This window comes from Chaetodon trifascialis, chromosome 21 (genome assembly GCF_039877785.1).
Source record: "Chaetodon trifascialis isolate fChaTrf1 chromosome 21, fChaTrf1.hap1, whole genome shotgun sequence".
Taxonomy (NCBI): Eukaryota; Metazoa; Chordata; class Actinopteri; order Chaetodontiformes; family Chaetodontidae; genus Chaetodon; species Chaetodon trifascialis.
Genome location: NC_092076.1, coordinates 9,136,835 through 9,155,820, shown reverse-complemented (window position 1 = coordinate 9,155,820; position 18,986 = coordinate 9,136,835). Strand labels below are relative to the sequence as shown.

General features: G+C 42.2%; 1 protein-coding gene across 3 annotated transcripts; it reads right to left on the bottom strand.

Annotated features, from left to right (window-relative positions):
- Positions 1–276: 276 nt before the first annotated feature.
- aclyb (ATP citrate lyase b) lies at positions 277–18,699 on the bottom strand. 3 transcript variants are annotated; one of them, XM_070990611.1, is made up of 30 exons: positions 18,547–18,699; positions 15,811–15,992; positions 15,107–15,229; positions 13,671–13,733; positions 13,116–13,306; positions 12,151–12,230; positions 11,717–11,847; positions 11,355–11,473; positions 11,129–11,265; positions 10,772–10,833; positions 10,211–10,328; positions 9,800–9,954; positions 9,353–9,446; positions 9,053–9,109; positions 8,366–8,395; positions 6,299–6,440; positions 5,775–5,943; positions 5,560–5,664; positions 5,252–5,448; positions 5,052–5,133; positions 4,808–4,918; positions 4,584–4,711; positions 4,408–4,501; positions 3,962–4,116; positions 3,703–3,853; positions 3,426–3,569; positions 3,099–3,212; positions 2,795–2,877; positions 1,804–1,880; positions 277–1,720 (listed from the first exon to the last, which is right to left on the bottom strand). In XM_070990611.1, the coding sequence occupies exons 2-30, from the start codon at positions 15,967–15,969 to the stop codon at positions 1,626–1,628; spliced, it is 3,366 nt and encodes a 1,121-aa protein (XP_070846712.1). In that variant the 5' UTR covers positions 15,970–15,992; positions 18,547–18,699; the 3' UTR covers positions 277–1,625. The 3 variants fall into 3 exon arrangements, with proteins under 3 accessions (XP_070846712.1, XP_070846713.1, XP_070846714.1); XM_070990612.1 differs by lacking the exon at positions 9,053–9,109; XM_070990613.1 differs by lacking the exons at positions 8,366–8,395; positions 9,053–9,109.
- Between the last annotated feature and the right edge of the window lie 287 nt (positions 18,700–18,986).

Genomic DNA, 18,986 nt, shown 5'->3' with positions numbered 1-18,986 from the left:
AAGTTACTGACCTTGTTTTTATGTGGTGTCAGATTTCAAATAACCTCCAACATTTTGGACAAAATGTTAATGTTTCTTATGGACTTTAGTCTGAATGCATTAACCTTTAAAACCCCATTCCTGTTATTATTTTTATTTCAAGCAAACTCCAAAGTACTGTATGTCTTTTGTATTTTTAGTCTTGAATTAAAATTTTCCCTGTGTGCATTCGACCTGGGTGCCGACTCACACTTCTTCACCTACAACAAATATTAATATTATACACGTTAGCCAAAATGAAAAGTAAAACAAGAAGTTCTTTATTATTAGACTATTATATGACAGCATATTACAAAAAAAAACAAAGCATTTTTTCCACAGTTAAATAAAAATAAAAACAAAGCTCAAACACAGCAGGCCGTACAGTGGGCAGTTACAAAGCGTTTTGAGTTGAAAGTTGGAGAATTCGGTGACAGCAGACGTCCCACATTATGAGCAATAATTTCCCCAAGTAAAGAAAATTGTTTCATGGTCCCTCGCCAGACAAAGCTTTCAAAGACTCACAGGGCTCATTCATGAAGCATTTTGTTAGTCTCCTTTTCATACTTCAACATTTTCCCGTTAAGTTATTCAAAGTAACGACAGGAGTAGGTCAATTCGTACTTTGCGTGAACACCTCAAAACTGCATCTAACTTGACAGTAGCTGACGAATTTCAACCACCAGTTTACAACCTGGGCTGTAAACAGGGTCGCTCTAGGAAAGGCAATGGTGGAGTGACACGTAAATCATCATGAGTTTTGTTCCTTTATCCCATAACGATGACTCCTTTTCCAAACACATGATCTGGATCAGATCTGTAATATCAACCACAGGACCCTGTTTTTTCCCCTCTTTTTTTCAACTTTTAACAAAGACTCCTAAAAATAACTTTGGTTTCTCTTGTGATGACAAAGATCTTGTGAAACTTGGACAAGGAATTTAAAACAGATATTAGATCTAGACTTGCGAGTGTTTAAACTAAGGTGCAGGACTCAGAAAGACAGAGAGCGTACAGGCCTAAGACAGGCAGATGATGACTAAATTAAATCATTTTGTGTTAACTGTTGCAAGAAAAAAAAGAAGATATTTTTCTGTATTGCTGAGCTTGAACACATTTCTGATGAGCAGCTGTTACTGCAGATGAACTAATCAGACTCTGATGCAGGAGTCAGGATCGGCATGTGCTTTGTGAATCCTGCCCTCGTACCGCTTATGCAAAACAGGTTTCTTTGCTTTTTTTTGTGTGTGTGTTTGTTTGTTTTGGAAGTACTAACCGATTTTGTGCTTGTGTAACTGCTGCAGCATGCACCAGTTAGACTCTTCATTCACAACTGAATAAGTTACATCTCAGACTAAATACTTTGCAGAAAACAAAATCTGAAAATATACTTGCCCTTTTTTGCCGTAAAAACTAGTTTGAAAGCTTCTACCCAGATCCCTCAGTCAGACAGTACTTCCACTTTCCAGAATCATCCACCCAGTTTCCCCAAGGCAGCTGTTGTTGTAACTGGACAGTACATATATACGTTAAGGGAGATGTGTAATGCCGCCTGTCCCATTAGCGCAGTCACATCTGGAAGCGCGTCCCATTCTGTGATGTGGGGATTACATGGACATATGTTCGGGGAGCACATAGGAGATGTCATCCCAGGGGTGGCGGTACAAACCCTGTTTCAGCCTCTTCTGGTCCAGGTAATGCCCTAATATAAGACACACTCAAGTCAGACGTCTTGTTTTCATACTTGGACAGTTAGTGTCATGGCTCTGTCTGAATGGGACTCACCAATAAAGCCCATACTGCGGCCGAGGACAAAGATCCCATTAAGTGCACCGATCTCCACAAACTCGTCAGCCTCATCTCTGGAAGCAGTTCAACATTCATGTGAGGGACAATGCTGGACATTGTGCCATCAACACAGAAAGCAACAATACAGACAGAGGACTTTTAGCATCCAATCTATGAATAATTCATGTTGTTCACACTTTAATAAAAGTGTTTAAAACACACCACTGTAGGTGTAAACAGATAAATATTGTCAACAACTATAAATCCTCCTGTGGGCACCAGCAAGAGGAGGTTACTGTATTAACAGATAACAAATGACAATACTGTAAAACACATTTGTAATGACAGAAAATATGTCCTCAGAGGAGAAGTTATAGTTGTTTACAAATATTGTACATTAATAAACATTTAAAATCTTTTTATATTTGCTTACATTATCCATCCATCCATTATCTATACCGCCTATCCCTTTCGGGGTTGCGGGGGGCTGGAGCCTATCCCAGCTACAATGGGCGAGAGGCGGGGTACACCCTGAACCGGTCGCCAGCCGATTGCAGGGCCACACGCAAGGACAAACAACCATTCACACTCACACTCACACCTAGAGTCATCAATTAGCATGTTTTTGGTCTGTGGGAGGAAGCCAGAGTACCCGGAGAGAACCCACGCATGCACGGGAAGAACATGCAAACTTCACACAGAAAGGTTGACCCGGGGATCGAACCGGCAACCTTCTTGCTGTGAGGCACGCGCACTACCTGCTGCGCCACCGTGCAGCCTATTAGTGCACGTAAATAGTAAATTGGGGATTAGGGATAAGATACTGCACCTACATTTTTTAAGCATATAATGTCAGAAATTCCTTCATCAAAAGGAATTTGTATTGGTGATAAAATGCATCCCTTTGTAAAGGCCAAAAAAAACCCTTACTGGACTGACATTTGCACCTCACCAGTCTCTCCATGGCAGAGCAGTTTGATGTTCTTACCGTGTGAAGCCACCACACGTCCTGAGCAGGTCCACAAAGGCAACGCCAATAAAACCGTCTACGTTGAGGATCAGGTTGGGTTTCTGAGAGGAAAGAGATATCAATTTATCTAAATGTCAGAGGAATATCAGAGAGCCGGCCAACCTCTTCCCAATTTACCATAGAGAGGAGGAAATGTGCTGCACACTGTCCAAAGCTGTCACTCTGAGTAGTAAGCTGAGAGTGAACTGTTTCAGCTGATTGACCATTTGATTTTATTTAGATCTTCCTATGTTTTGCTTCAGTCTTGCTCATTCCACTGTACCTTGGAGGTGGTGATCTTCTCTACGTCTAGGGCATAGTCGAGTAGCTGGGTGGAGGGGAAATGCTGCTTCACAAAGTCCTTCAGAATCTGCACGCGCATGTCTGGGTTGTTGATCTGAAAACAGAGACAGACTGTGTTTTATGTTACAGCTTTGTGTCCTGTTTAAAAAAAATAATGCGTTAATTAATTAAAAGAAGCTCTTCAGTGTCATGTATTTGTTTATTTTAATTCTTACAAAGAAGAATTATTCAGACGTATAATCTTAACTTTCCACTATAATCTAAATATTGATCATGTAACTTGAGGTAGTGGGAAAAAGCTGCCTACTGATTTGACCCTGTGGCCGATGCCCATTATCAGCTTGCCGTCTTTCTTCATCTTGTTGACAAACTCCATGGGCAGCATGCCGCTGTCGAACGCCTTGCTGAACTGCTTTGCAGCTGCATCCAGGGCGCCTCCAAAACGATCCCCCTGTAATTTATGAAGAAGTAACTTTTCAGTACAGAAGCAACGTGCCCAAGTGGGTGATCAAAGACGAGAGAAGGTCACTTTTGCTAGTTAAAGATGGTGGCAGTGTGTGTGTTTGTGTGTGAGCAGTACTGACAATGGTGAGCAGGCCAGAGGTGAGGCTTGAGATAAGGTCCTTGCCAGCGCGAGCACAGACGATGGTGTTGTGCGCACCAGAGACGGCAGGCCCATGATCAGCAGTCACCATCAGGCACATCTCAATGAACTGGCAGGCATAGCGCGGCAACCTGCACAGACACAGAGCTTATTCCACGGAAAACATATTCAGAAAAACAGCAAATCTGACTCTTCTTCTCTCAGAAACTGATTAGCTGTGGTCCAGTCGTCATACGAACCTGCGCTGGAACCAAAGCAAGCCCAGCACTCCTCCTAAACCCATCTCCTCTTTAAAGACCTCAGTGATGGGCATGCCAGCATAGATGAGCTCCTGACCTCGCTCGTCACAGATGCTCGTCATGAAAGAGGCCGGCTTACGGATCAGGCCCAGCTCCTGAAGGAAGTCCAGTGGAGAGTAAAACAAGTAAGTTTCGACACACAGGTAATAAACACAGAGTGAAAACGCTTGCACAGTGTGAGGCAGAGATCGGTATACATGTCAGCTGATACGTAACAAGAAAGTATCTTATAGAAATGTCACTGATATGTTGCAGGTAATAGAAACAGTGGTGCCATTACATGTTTTGGCCACCAGAGAACACTGACAAGTTGCTTTTCCAAATGTTCTTCAATGGCAAGAGGAAATAAAATGCAGTTCTCAAGGACCAATGATCGAGCTTCTTACCCTGGCCCAAGAGTAATCCATAGGTACTGTTGGGGGAGGCACCTCCTGGGCCGGAACGATGGTACCATTGGTCACCAGTTCATCATAAACGGTCCTGTTTCACCATATATACACAATGTCAGTGGAAAACCATAATAGCAAGTCAAACTCTGTTATGACTGTGACGAATTTCTCACCTGATGACGTTTCCGAGCTCATCAAAGCTCTTTGGTACGTAAGCTCCGGCGTCTCTCAGGGCCTGGTTCTTGGCTACTGCGGTTTCTGAAGCCTGGTTGGCACAAGCTCCCGCATGGCCAAACTGAACCTGAAGGTGACAGGATTACACAGGTTGAGTTCAAGAACTCAGCATTCCCAGGTAACAACAACAAAATCCAAGGTTATTTCAATACAGGCAACAAACCTCTGAGGCGAACATCGTGGCGCAAGTTCCGATACACCAGCACACCACAGGTTTGGTTATCCTGCCTTCTCTGATGCCTTGGCAGATCTTGTACTCCTCTGTGCCTCCAATCTGGGTTATTAGAGTGAAAGAAATGTTAAACTACACACAAACCCAGGAAAAAATGCCTCAAATGAAAGTAAATTAATGAAAATATTTCGCTAATGTAAATCTGAAAATATAAACATTTGCAGGGCTACTCCACCTCTCCCAGCATCACTATCATCTTGATCCCGGGAGTGTCCTGGTAACGAAGGACGTGGTCCATGAAGGTCGAGCCTGGGTATCTAGACAGACAGAACCAAAATGCATTTTTTTCTGTGGAGCTGGGACAAATTTTCTAACAATCCAAAAAACAACAGGACAACTGTCCCCCACGCCTCAGCAAATCATTTGTAAATGTACCTGTCTCCTCCAATGGCCACACCTTCATAGACGCCGTCTGTGGTGCGGGAGATGATGTTATTCAACTCGTTGGACATGCCCCCGGAGCGCGACACGTATGCCACGCTGCCAGGACGATAAAGTTTGGAAGCCAGGATGTTGTCCAGCATGCCACCTGTGTTTCCAATCTTAAAACAACCGGGCTTGATGCCTCCAACCTGGGAGACAGAAAATAAAGGGTATCAAATGAACTTAGGTGTGCAAGTTGATTGGGCTAATTTTAAGCATATCTAGACACATTTCTCTGTCGGTGTGATATGGCTGCATACCGTAGCGGGGCCGATGATAGTGACGCCTTTCTCATCAGCCATCTTGATCATCTTCCTCGTCTGAGCCTCAGGGATGCCCTCAGCTATGATGGCGATGGTGTGGATCTGAAAGCGCAGGTGGATAAGAGGCCTTCATGTCTGGCTGAATTGCATGTGTATGCATTTGACGTACAGGCTTGTATGGAAGCAGAATTGTACAGCATGTCTTTTTTTACCTGTGGGTACTGCATGACTTCGATTGTGCTGTCAAAGGCTGAGCGCAGTGAAGCAAAGCTGATCAGGACGTCCACCTCGGGGTGCTTCTTCATGGCATCAGCCATGTTTTTATAGACTGGCAGCAGGATTTCCTTGTGGCCCCAATAGAACTTCTGCTTGTGATCTCCACTGGGCAACACAGAAAAGTAAGGCAGAAGGATATGAATACAGAAGCACTTTATTTTAACTTCACTTGAGTAGTTAAAACTTCTCATGAGCAGTCTGATTTACAAATATGCAGATCTACTGACACCACTGATATTATATTTTTCAACAAAATTACTACTTTTGTCACATCTTTTGATTTGGTTTCCTTCTGAAAATAAGAAAGTTGAGGTGTGTACAGACAGAAAGTCTATTAATTGACAGAATATATGAACTCAGAGATGAACACATTTAATGAACAACTGGACAAAAGGAGGACTGCAGCGAGGTCGTTAATCAGTGGAGTATCAAGTTTGTAATTTAAACTTGGTGAACCTACGTGAAGGGGTAGACCATAGCTGCCACAGAGGGTTCGTCCCGGGAGCACACGTAGTCAAAGTCCAGCATGCCTTGCACCGCGCGTGTCTGCATGCCCCAGACTATGGCCTTTGTTTGTTTTCTGAAGAGTGTGGTGGCTTTGGCTGAAGGAACGAGAAGGCAGAGAGGCAGAGAGAGTCAGCTGAAATGAAAATATTCACAGGACGAAGGGGGGGGGGCAGGGATCAGGCCCAGGAAAACAGCAGGGATGTGGATGATAACAAGCAGAGTACAGAGAGACCTCACTCTGAGGACAGAGATACAGGAGGTAGACAAAATAACTCTTCATTTTCATAAAGAGTTTGTAGTTACAAAATCACCACTGTTAACACAACAGGCAGGTCATGTTTCTCTTTGTTGATGCAGCTTGCCAGCTTTAGGCATATGTTGTCAGTTTTCACACACGTCCCCTCTTGGTCACACTTTACATAAAGACACACATATTCATCTAGTTGCTTACACTGGCTCTTCATTAGTCATTCTAAAACACCTATTAATGCCTTATTCTGGTTGTAGAGGGTGAGAGTTAGGGTTACATTATTAAGGTTGTAACTTGTGTACAGCAACATCCTTACTAACTATCAGTAAGCAGCAATTAGGAGCTTATTGAGGAAAGCTTAATGGCCTAGTAGCTGTTAAATATGGTGATGCAGAAAAAGGCATGAAAAGCAAACTGCTTTATATGACTGATAAAGAGCCAATGGGTTACTCATATGCATGTTAATAAGAAATTATGGTGTACATGTGATGTACATGTGTACCTTAATATAAAGCGTTAACCCCCATAACATACTAACTCTACAGTTTATTTTCCCACAGATTCAGTGTAATTCAGATGCCATACATACTGCCATTTCATTCAGCCTTATACAACTAACATCTGTAAGTTCCTCTGAGAGTCCATTATTTTACCCACCTCCAGGTTAAAATTAATCAAGCACCGGTGTTTGAGGTAAAAGTTCGTGGTTGTGGTCAAGAAGTCTGACCAAACATCAATGAAATACAAGAAATGTTACTTTTTTAAATGCATTTCCAGTAGTGTTTTTATATCCATTGTTTCTAGATGAAAATTGTTTTGCAAGAAGCTTTTTCTACTGAAAGTTTGTCAAAACTGCTGTGGTAACTGACATCATCCCACCTGTCAATTACCAAGTACCAAGCAAGTGTTGCTAACACAGCGGTCTACTAGTGATCTAATTAATACATGGCAAGGCAAAGTTCAGATACCACAGCAAGCCAGCAGTGGTGCAAGAAAAAAAAGGCCAGACTGAGCCGACACAAAAAGTAAAAGATTAAAGTAAGTAAGACATTATTCTGCAACAGATCTGTAGAGGGTCAAGTGTTCTGTTTTAAAAGCAGGGTGTCCTGTTAGTCTGCGACGTGGTTTCAAGGATTTGCAGTTGAGTTAATCACCATCTTGCCACACATTTGTTCCAGTCATCCCATGTCTGTCCTCTCTGTCCAGGCTCACTGACTTGTGTCGTTATCCAAATGAAGCTGTGCACAGAGCCATCAACTGTCCAGCACTATCACCGCTTCTTTGACACAGAGTGACGAGTTATGTTTCACAGGGTTTTTACAGGATCCATAAAGCTAGGAAGGCTGTTTTGTTTTTTGGAGAAAACTGTGTTCAATGCTTCTTAAAACTGTTTAGGACCCGCAGATACCCTGATTTTAGGATGACTGACTTGAAATGATGGATTTCTTCAAGCTGTGGTGGGTCATGGTGTTGTCTTGAGGTACTCCTTCAATTAAATTCTAATAATTTGATTTGATTTATTTCCACAACACTGACTGTATATGATGTTCCAGACTAATTCCACATGATTCACCAAAGTCAATTTGGATGGGAATGCTTGTTCAACAAATGTATGTTCAAAGATGCAAAACAGCACCCCTAAAGGAGACTAAGCCATCATAGGAATGTGAAAAAGAGGGACAGACTGGGAAGGCAAGATGGGAAGGCAGGGGGGAGTGGACAGAGGGCGGAAAGGGCAGGAAGACAGGTTTTTTTCACACCCTTCCATACCTCCGCTGCAACCTGATGAGGCTTGCGCTTCTGTGATCCCCACAGGACGGGAACACAAAATACGACAAAATGAGCACAAAAAAGGAGAAAATAATGAGTGCATCTTCATCTCATTCACTGAACAGACTTCAGTGCATTCAGTCAGCTGTGTGTCATCTCTGAAAGCGCTCCATAAATAGCACGCCAGAGGAAAGACCATGCAAAGCTCAGCTGCTACAGAGCATGCCTTTTCTGTGCTGCTGTGAAAAGCAATCTAAAAAGTACAGTCTAACCACAGTCACAATCTAATGTCAACATAGCCTGTGCTAAATATTTGACTTCTAACGCGACAGTCACAACTATCCCTACACAACCGCACATAACTCAGTCTAAAGAGGATAAATCTCTTCTACAGATTTTTGTACTTGTGAATCTTCGCAACAGAAAACTCATGATATGCTTTAGTTTATGGATTGTCTACAATTTTCCAGTTTTTAATTATTCCAAGGATGACTTGCTCTAAAAAAAACCTTATTACTGAAGAATATAATACACCCGCTGAGCTGAGCTGATGCAAACATGTAGGCCACACACAGACACGCTTCCTACCAAGATGAGGAAGGTGAGAGAGAGAAAAAAAAGGGGTAAACCAGTGTGGGGTGTGTGGGCAGCCGAGCGTAGTGTGGACATGGCACACCTATCACTTACCTTTGTGATCGCCTGTGACCACATTCTTCAGAGGCCACAGTATAGAATGAAGACAGTCTTAGAGAAACAAGCATGAAAAAGATGAAGTTGAGTGGGTAGTTTGTGCAGCAAAACAAGAAGAGGAGGAGGAGGGACAAATAGACACAAAATTAAAATGCAGAACAGCATTGATGGCATTTGCGGGGAGGGAGGGGAGAAATACAGGACGCAAGGAGCAAAGAAAAAGCAGCAGTGAATGAGTACAAATGGAGTCTCGCTGATAAGAAGCAGTGGAAAGGTGAGTGCCGCTGTGTTAGTTACCTGCTGGAAGACCCGCTTTAGACTTTTTGGCAGGGGTGACATCATTGGACGTCCTCGGTTCAGAGAATGAAGCCGTCCTTGTTGTAGCTGGAGTCTGGTGCAGAAAATAGACAGAAATTAACATTTATGTTATTCAAAGTTTCACAGAAGGAGAAATGATAGCATGAGAAAGAAAACACCCCTCTTACAGTAATATTTCAAGTATTTTTCCATTTTTAGTATAAACACACCATATTTGGTCTCATCACCAGTCAATATAGCACTGACGGGTATGTACTTTAGACAAGAACATTATCTTAAAATGTCTCATGTGCCTTATGAGGTACTGCAGTAACAATACAGAGTTGTATGCATTCTGTCTTTAGTGAGACTGTTGCCAAATACACCAATAGAGAGTACAAATGATCATGAATGATTTTCCCTCAGCGTGCTACTGAATGAAAATACCATTGCACTGTTGCTCGCATTGAGGAGGAAGTTGGCGGTGTGTGCGTCCATCGGGGGCTGGTGAGGGATTGGCCGGTGGCCCAGAGCCATTCCAACAATGGCTGTCATATGGGTCTCAGTGCCAAAGACATGGATAGGGATGCCTGTGGTCTTCCCTGCAGAAAGAGAAATACAGTTAAACAACTCAATCTTAAAAAGTTTACATTAAAAAAGTAATAAATTGAACTGGAATTCATGCTCTCAGAACACCTGTGCGTGCAATCAAAAACATTACATATCTCTTTGCAATCAAGTGCAGTCCAACAAAATAATCTTAAAATAGCTTGAAACCAAAATAACAAATTAAATTCTAGACTCATAATCTAATTCCTTTGCTCTCTTTCCTATGATCCTCAGCTTCATCTCACTCACCTACTTCCCCCATCACCCTCAGCCCCTCCTGGTAGTTGGGCCCGCCACGTCGAACAAAGATGGTGACCTCGTGCTCCTTCAGAGGACCTTGGTAGTCTTTGATGGCCCTGACAATGCCCTGATGAGAGAGACAGACAGGTCAGCTATGTGGATCGCAGACCTTGGATTCTTCTAAAATATCTGCATATCTCTCTATGTGTGTCAACCAGTAAAACCGGCTCAGCGAAATGTGTAGAATTGTTTACTTAACATCAGTTAATATGTTCACATCAGAAAGTAAAATCTGCTTCACTCATGCTATTCACATATAGCACTAATGTATCATTTACTGTTAAGTATTATTCATGAGTTGTGGTGCTGAACCAGCCACACGAACACAGATAGTGTATTTTAATAGAATCAAAGCTACGCTGGGCAGCTGAGTGTGTGTCCTCTTTAAACTGGACACTAAAATTTGACATTCAGCAACAGCTTGAAGGCAAAGCAAACTGTTCCAGAATCAACAATCATGTTGGCATAGTTTACTTTTCATGTAGTGTTCCATGCAGTCATGTGTTTCACCTTGAATGTGGCTGCTACATTGGTGAAGTTGGCAATACTTCCTCCGATAATCAGCACTTTCCCTGTAGGAGACAGAGAAGGGGTGATATGACAGGAACATGCTCAGGACTGATATTTGACACCCCAGTAACAGTTTGGTGACAGCCATGAAGTCTGTTGCTGGCCACATACACACAGTGAACAGAGCTCTTACGACACGCTGAAGAAGAGCAAACAGCTCACATTGCAGAAGAATGATCCAACAGAGATTTCCATGCTTAAGTGAACCTGGCAACTCCCTCCACCCACTTTCAACTTTGGCCTACTTCTTTGACCCTGTTGGAGGAAAACACACCTTGATGAATGTACTGTACCTACCTTGAGGATGTTTCTCCCGTGTCATGAGAGACAGGATGGTTTTAGCATAGTCGTAGGTCTGCTGTTCACTGGGTGCACCAGAGTATTCCCCATAGTTGGCCAGTTCATCCACCCCGCCCAGGTCACAGATGGTGTCACTAAAGAAGAAGAAAGACTGAAGTCAAGAGTCCTGATTCTAGTAGCTAAAGGCTTGAAATAAACCATTCTAAACAAATACATGGACTACCTGTAGACTACTGAAGCCCCTCCTCCAGCCACCATGGTCCAGATCCTGCCACGAGGGTTCAGCAGGGTCAGCTTCAGACTGGCACCGCTCTTTGCATCCAGATCAGCAATGTATGCCTCCTACAATCAACAAATCATTTTGTGGAAATCAATTCTGGTCAATGAGAGCACAAGGTCAAGTATGGAGGCATAAACTGAGACTCAAACTATTTGTGCACTTCAGTTTCTGACTGATGCCAGTCTAAGTAAATGTATGGTCCCTTGAAAAAGATCAATTTGGTTAAACACGCCACAGTATTATAAGCCAATCAATCTTAATACACACATAGATAAAAACGTGCTTTATCGTCCTTCAGATCTTACCTCTGGATATGCTTCTCTCCCAAAGGGTGGTGGAAACTCCACATCACCCCACTTAGCCTTGCAGATGTAATCTGCTGTGGCATCAATCTTGGCCGCCATGTCCAGGACGTACACCCCATCTTCGGTGACGACTGGTTGAGAAAATTTAAAAAAAAGTCATGTTTTTCCTCAAATAAAGACGCCATAAAAGAGCATGCATCAGTGGTAGATCTGACCATTAATGTGAACAAATTAGTAACTTATTAAATTAATAATGAATCTACAAGTACTTAATTAATTCTCTTGAATTGTTGATGCACAAATGGAGCTGTTGGAGTAATAACTCTTTCCATCATCCCAAAATGAAGAATAACACTGGATCTTGCTTCTGAGAGTCTTACAGTAGAAATGAATATAAACATGCACAGTTGAGAGGTAAGTTAGGAAAAACTTACCCACAGGGTTGATCTCAAGGTAGGTGAAGTAGAGGTCCTCATATAAGTTGAAGAGGCCCACAATAAAACTGGCCAGGACTCTTCAAGAAGGAAGAAACCAAATAAACAGAAGATTAAAATCACCACACAAGAGTGAACAACAAGTCTTATTATAGTACTAATGAGTGCACACCAATGCTTTCTATCCATAATACATAAAAAATATAACATATTTTGTTGCAAAACAATTATGCTAAATGCTGCCAATTATAACAGACAGTGCAGCAATGACAGAATTCACAGTGGAGCACACCGAGCTTGTGAGAAAAGGTTATGCTGCATGAAAGAGAGATCAAAATGTTCTCCAAACACTGGGAACGGTATTTGGAAAAGGTGGCAAATAATCTAAAACACACTACTCAAGGTCACACAACAGCAAAGGACTCACAAGCTACACTGACGACAGACAGCCTCTTTCATGGGCAAACCAACCCGGTTTCTACCGTCAACAACGGTATGTCATGACATAAAGACATGGCCGGTTATCACTGTATTGCATTTGTAGCAATAATTGGCTAAACACGTGAGGGGGGAGCAGCTCTTATCAAATCTTTGTGATGTGAAATCGAGTCAGCAGAGTGCTTGGAAGCAGCACTGGGTACAGAATATTGTGCAGTATACAATAAACAAAAAATTGCAATATCTATCAAACTGAAATTGCTAAATTGCTGCATTGTCACATCACAAGGTGGCCTTCAATTCCCCCTACTGAATAGATACAAGATGGCCTCCCACTTGGGTCTGAGGGAAAAGATGTTTCAGATAAAGTATACTACTCTGTCAAATACTGCTTTATGTACTGGTATTATTTTGTATTTAAACATGTAGGTAAAAAAACATCCTTATGTCTGATTGTCACTGTTTGTTAAATTGCTGTAGACCTTTCAGGTTGGATAAAAATGAATAAATGAAGGATGTGTCCATACTGTTTCTTATCATCAGGAACGTGTATGAGGAGTTGCTCTGTGACTTGGTCCTCACTCAGCTTGTCATCCACTGCAACCATCAGCCTCTGGGCCTTGGCGTCCACATCACCCACCTCCACTCCTCCCTCATGATGGAAAAGCACATGGTCGCCTTCACGCGTGGCATAAATACACACGTAAAACTCCTCCTCCTGGGTTGACCAGTAAAGGGCCAATACAAGGATACACACACATTTTCACAGATTTAGTTTACAAACAGCAGAGCATTATTAACAAAAGGCTGACAAGCTCTTTCAGCAACAGTCTTGAGCAAGTTCCCCTTTTTAACCAAACTGACCTTCCCAAAACTGAAGAAATCAACCAACTAATCACATGCAACACTGACCTAAATACAAAACACACAACGTAGCGTTTGTGTCCTCGTTCTGGATGTTCCCTGTCCTGCTGAGTGGGATAATAATTAGCTCCCTTGGTTAGCATGGGTCCTGCACAAACAAACTTGACCTGGCTTTCAAAGATAACTATGACAAAACATATGAAACTGGCATACATTACCTGTGTGTGTGGAACAAAAGGCTCAATGAGGAAGTTTTTCAAGACACCCTTTGCCTTCCCCACCTATTCAAGACATGGTCACAAACCACAAGAACTTTAGTCTAACTTACTCGAAGTAAATGGCACTGTGGAAAATCATTATTTGCATTAACACCTTTTCTTATAGGAAAATAAGATTCTGTAAAGGTGAGTGGAGTCTTCCCAAATATTATGTCTTTACACACCCTGTTTTGTTTATAACCACTGGCATGGTTGGTGTATAAATTCCCTTTCTTATATAATGAAATTATAGCAACAGCCTGTTTGAAGTGCAGCACAGCATGTACAGACCAGTGACAAAATAAGGAAAAGATCTAAGTGATTCTGACAGAGGGTTCATTCATCATATTCTATGGCCTTCAGAGTAAGAGATTTTGGACTGACACACTGGACAGCACTTTCCACCACAGTCCTCAAAACACCAACAGAGGGAATATCTTTTCAAGGAATCATGTCCATGCCTCCAGGGGAGTTCCAGATGGTTGTAGAATCAATGCCAAGGTGCAAAGAAGCTGCACCTCACTAATACACCGTTGTTTTTTCCTCTGTCACCAGCCTATATATATGCACTTATGCCGGACCAGAATAGACCACCCTCCTCAACTGCATGACATAAACTCTGACCTGGCAAATCTAAACATAAGCCCCTGGCCTCTGGCATTGACATGACAGGTCCATATGCTGGCACCAACAGAAAGGAACTGTAGCTTACATTCCCTTCAGATGCCATACAAAACACAATATGGTAGTTGTGTAATTTACTACCTGGGTCAGACTAAGAGGCTGCATGGTTATCTTGATTTACAACCTAATTAGAGAAATCCCTGGAGAGGCAGGAACCATGTGGTATATAAAATTCTTACTACTGATTCATCCAAGAATAAACCAACACCAAAGAAAATAAAGTTATTGGTGAACTGGTACACTGATAGAGTAAGTATTGGATATTTATCTGAGCAGATTCTGAGCAAATTAAATTATGTCAGGGATACAAATACAGAATTGTTAGTCCTTCATTAAAAGACTGGCTGCTTTTTGTCTGGATGTCAAGACAGCTAAGTGGTCAGTAAAGACTGCATTCAGACCAACATTAATGAAACAAATAGAGCGCATTCATTCAAATGGGATCACTCCACTCCACTGACACAGTGGAGGGACAAGCATAGAGGGCACAAGAAGTACATATTTCTGGTAGCTTACTATCTAACGTCAACAGCTTATTTGTATTGTTTTACCTGCCAATTGTTCACAACAAACAGTAACTTTCCAGGGAAGTAAAATCCTTCCTCATAGTATTACTGTTACTCCAGCTGCACTTCCTGGATCACATCAAAAGTAATGGCTGACTGCTTTTGGTCTGAACATTCACTAAAACAAAGAGATTACAGTCAACTCACGCTGGTCTCTTTCATGAGGTGAGCTTTGAGCCACTCTTGGACACCCTGCAGGTCCAGGTTGATGCCCACCAGGCCGAGCTTCCCACGTCGCTTGATTAGTTGGTCTGGCTTGACCACCAGCCGCTATAGTGGAGGCAAGTGAAAGACAGATAAGCCACAGATTTCAGATTACATCAACACTGGTGTGACAAACAAAACTTTTAACAGCCTAAAATGTGATAATGGTATCACAGAATTTAACCATTACAAAAAACATAACAAGCTTTACATGTATACGTATTACTTTTTAAGAAAATTTAATAAAAGTACACACACAGATAGCTCAAAGAAGAGAGGAACTATCCTTGTTTCAGCTGTATGTTAATAGACAGAGCACTCCTTATGCACTCGTTCACCCTGGTTTAGTTTAGTTTACCAAAATAGCTAGCTTTACCGTTTGCTAGCCTAGCGCTAATTTCTTTAAACATTTTCAGAAGTACAAAAAATCATAAGTCACTCAAGGCATTTAAATATACAGTCACATGCTGCTGTGATTGTAATGACATAATGTCCCGCAAATTGTGTACAATGAGTTTCAGTGACGTGCAGTATGTAATTAGCCTCATGATTTCAATTTCTTTTGCCAGCAGCAGAAAGAATCTAGAACCAAGACAGGCCAGCAGAAGGCTCTTGAGGTTGTATCGAGCCTGTCGCAGCAGCCTTACCTCTGTGAGAAGCCATGGATGGTCCTGTGCGAGGCGGTCCCAGTCAGTCTCAGCGGTGACACTGGCATAGCGGAAGCGGTTCTGCACAGCCGCTGAGGTGCAAATGAACTTATACAAGAACTCTTTTCCTGTCTGCTCTGAGATGGCTTTCGCCGACATGGCAGCGCTGGATAGCACAGGACCTTTGGGAGAGGGAGGCCAGCAGTTAACTTTGCATCATCATGTTTATACTGATGGATAAAAACAAACAAAAAACAAAGCACAGACACATTATGAGAGACTACAAACTATAAGCCAAGTCAATTTTGATGTTCAACCAAGATGGGGGCTACTATCGAGCCATGATGGACATGAATACACACAGTGTGATGTGATTCAAAGGGTTTGGTTACAGTATTTCATGGTGTTGCATGCCTATTGGAAAATCTAAAATCCTTGAAAATTGATCCAGGCTTTGTGCACATGCTATGCAGGACATTGGGTACAAGTAATTGATTAAATGTGCTATAAAAAAAACAGTTTAACAGTCACACAGTATTGCTTTACAAAATCAGACTCACTAGCCTTAATCTAAGGGATCACATGTTTATTGAATTAAATTGGCGTTCTAAAGTTTTCTGGTTCCTCACCAGCAACACTCTTTTGTGTTTCTGATTTTCACAATGACAAATCCTTCGCTACAATCTGTGCTCTGCTACAAGGCCACATATTTATTCAATACACTGGACTGGCAACGAAAGCGGCTGGTAAAATAAAAAAAAAAAAAAAAAAAAAAAAAACAGGCCTAGAGACAGTTATGCTCCAAGATCTATGGATGATTCTGTGCACTAGAACTGCTGAAAATGAGCTTGTTTTCAAAGCTGCAGAAGATAGTATCCTTTGGGCACAGTAAACCAACTCATTATAGTTCCTCTGTGCTTATTTCTTGGTGTGGTGTGGTGCGGTGGTGTGCACAAAAGCCTACATTCATATGAAAGAATCATTTCTGTGTTTAGGCTAACACAGCTAGCCACTGGAAAGAGCACAGATTTTACAGTAGTACTACTGAAGTTTTCATCTGTACATATTGGTAAATTCTTTCAGTCCCTTTTCAAAACAAGAATGCCAGAAGTTTTCTGGTTCCAGCTTCCCAAATGTGTTTTCTTTTTCTGTTTTATAAATGCTGTGTTTTGAGTATCTTTGGTGAACACCTTTCACTATGGCCCTAGATGCAGTTTGATACATTACTTACAAGATCGTGACACAACAAGCAAAAAAGACAACTTAATCACTCCCAGGCCAAATTCAGAGGCACACTGGCATGTTAAAAGATAAGGTTTATCAGTGAGAAGACATGATCACAAAGACTGACAAGAAACTCTATGAAAAAAAACTATCAAGCATTGCCATTTAATACGTTTAGGAATTTCACAACAATACCTGTGTCCGAGGAAAGAGATGAGCCTACACGAAGACAACAGGTTTCACCGATGGTCTTGACATTCCTGTTTCAGCGCATGCTGTCAGACCTGATCAGCCTATCCATCAGTGCAAATGCTGCTTCGATTGACAAACATACACCAATGCATTTATAGGCCATGTGTTCTCTGGTCTGCTGCCTACAGTTTACAGCTCCAGAGTTTACAGATACAACAGATTACAGCTCTTAAAGGCAGGTGTGTGGAACAGTCCACAACAAACCAAAGAGCGATAAGCAGTGAGTCTTGACAACATACATCGTAACTCCTCTGCCTCTGTGTAACTGATAACATTTTATGGGGGTTTTATTTTAGCCTCTGAAATGCAAGCAGTGGCTAGTCAGCTGCAGCACTTCAACAGAAAGCCAGTCTGTAAGATGACTGTGACATCTAACCTGGGGGGAGTCTGGCTAGGATTTAGCTTAGCAGGCTATCCTGTCATGCTCTCAGGGGCAGATGTCCCAGTATTTAGTCTGCCATAATCCACGGGTCCAGTCCATTGTTTGAACCCATCGAACCGTGAAATTAGTGTCAATGTACAGGCTCCTGAGATGAAGGAAACTGGGATTTGGAGGCAGCAGCATCACAGGGGCCGGCGAGGGGGCACACTGCTTCAGACACAGTTGCTGTTTGTTGAACCAGGCAGGGCTATACCATCACTTTTCCCGTGCAAACCACCGTGCTACATCATGAGCGTCAGGTCAATACAAGTGAATGAAGCTTCTATACGAGCTACCACACCCACTCCCACTCCCACGGCTTGTAGCCTAAACTAGCTCGCCAAGCAAGTTCAATAACTTTAGCTTGGCTCCAAGTGTGTAAATAAGGAACAACTTTTGGAGAGGAGAGACAACGAATAGATGAACAGAGTGAGGCACGAAGGAAATGTCAAGCTTGCCAAATGAAGGAGAGCTGTTTGCGGACGATGACAAGTTAGCTAACATGAGCTCTGCTTTTCTTATTGGCGAATGTTGGTCAGTTAGCTAGCGTTAACGTTACATCAATTCAGTTTTGTGCATTAACTCTATTTCACAGCAAAGGAGAACAATGTAACGAACAACTACGTCTTTCCTAACTCTAGTAGGATAACAGTGACTGCAGTCTTTTCTTTTTGGCAGAGAAACATCACAGCATCTCACATTCGCTAACCTCAAGTCCTTGACTGACTGGCTAACGGCTGTAGCCTCACACAAGTGCAGACAGCCGCTAGCTGACCAGTAATAAGAGAAGCTAACTATCGTTGGCGTTTAAAAGAAAAGAATTGGGCGAAAACGATTACCTTGTCAATGAAAGTAGCACCTCCTTGAAGCACAGGAATTGAGTGCTGGGCAAAAATGACACAGCTTAAGAGTCACTTCTCCTTGTTGCGGAGTCTGCCCTGCAAGTTGCCACCTCACTCCAATACTGTCGCACCACAATCTGGCGACCGATTACACGTCCATGACGGCACCTGATTGGTTTAAACGGGGTCACGTGGTGATGTCTGTTACACCCACATCTTTATAGTAAGAATTATGTGTAAATCACCATAGAATTATCAGATTTTTAGCTTGCTGTATTTCATTAAAAGGAATGGAAAAATACCTGTGTCTAAACTTGTGTGATTGTGCGCGTGAAACATTACTCTTGTTAACGGGTGTTCGATAAGATAAGATAAGATAAGATAAGATAAGCATTCATTGATCCCACACCGGGGAAATTGAGTCGTTACAGCCAGCA

What these genes read in the sequence shown, in the direction of transcription:
- aclyb (XM_070990611.1), bottom strand. Translation starts at nt 15,969, where the DNA reads ATGTCGGCGAAAGCCATCTCAGAGCAGACAGGAAAAGAGTTCTTGTAT. An exon ending in GGAGAGAAGCATATCCAGAG is followed by an intron (nt 11,474 to 11,716) that starts GTAAGATCTGAA and finishes TGTTGATTGTAG; the next exon opens with GAGGCATACATTGCTGATCT. An exon ending in CCTCTGGCCTGCTCACCATT is followed by an intron (nt 3,570 to 3,702) that starts GTCAGTACTGCT and finishes CATAAATTACAG; the next exon opens with GGGGATCGTTTTGGAGGCGC.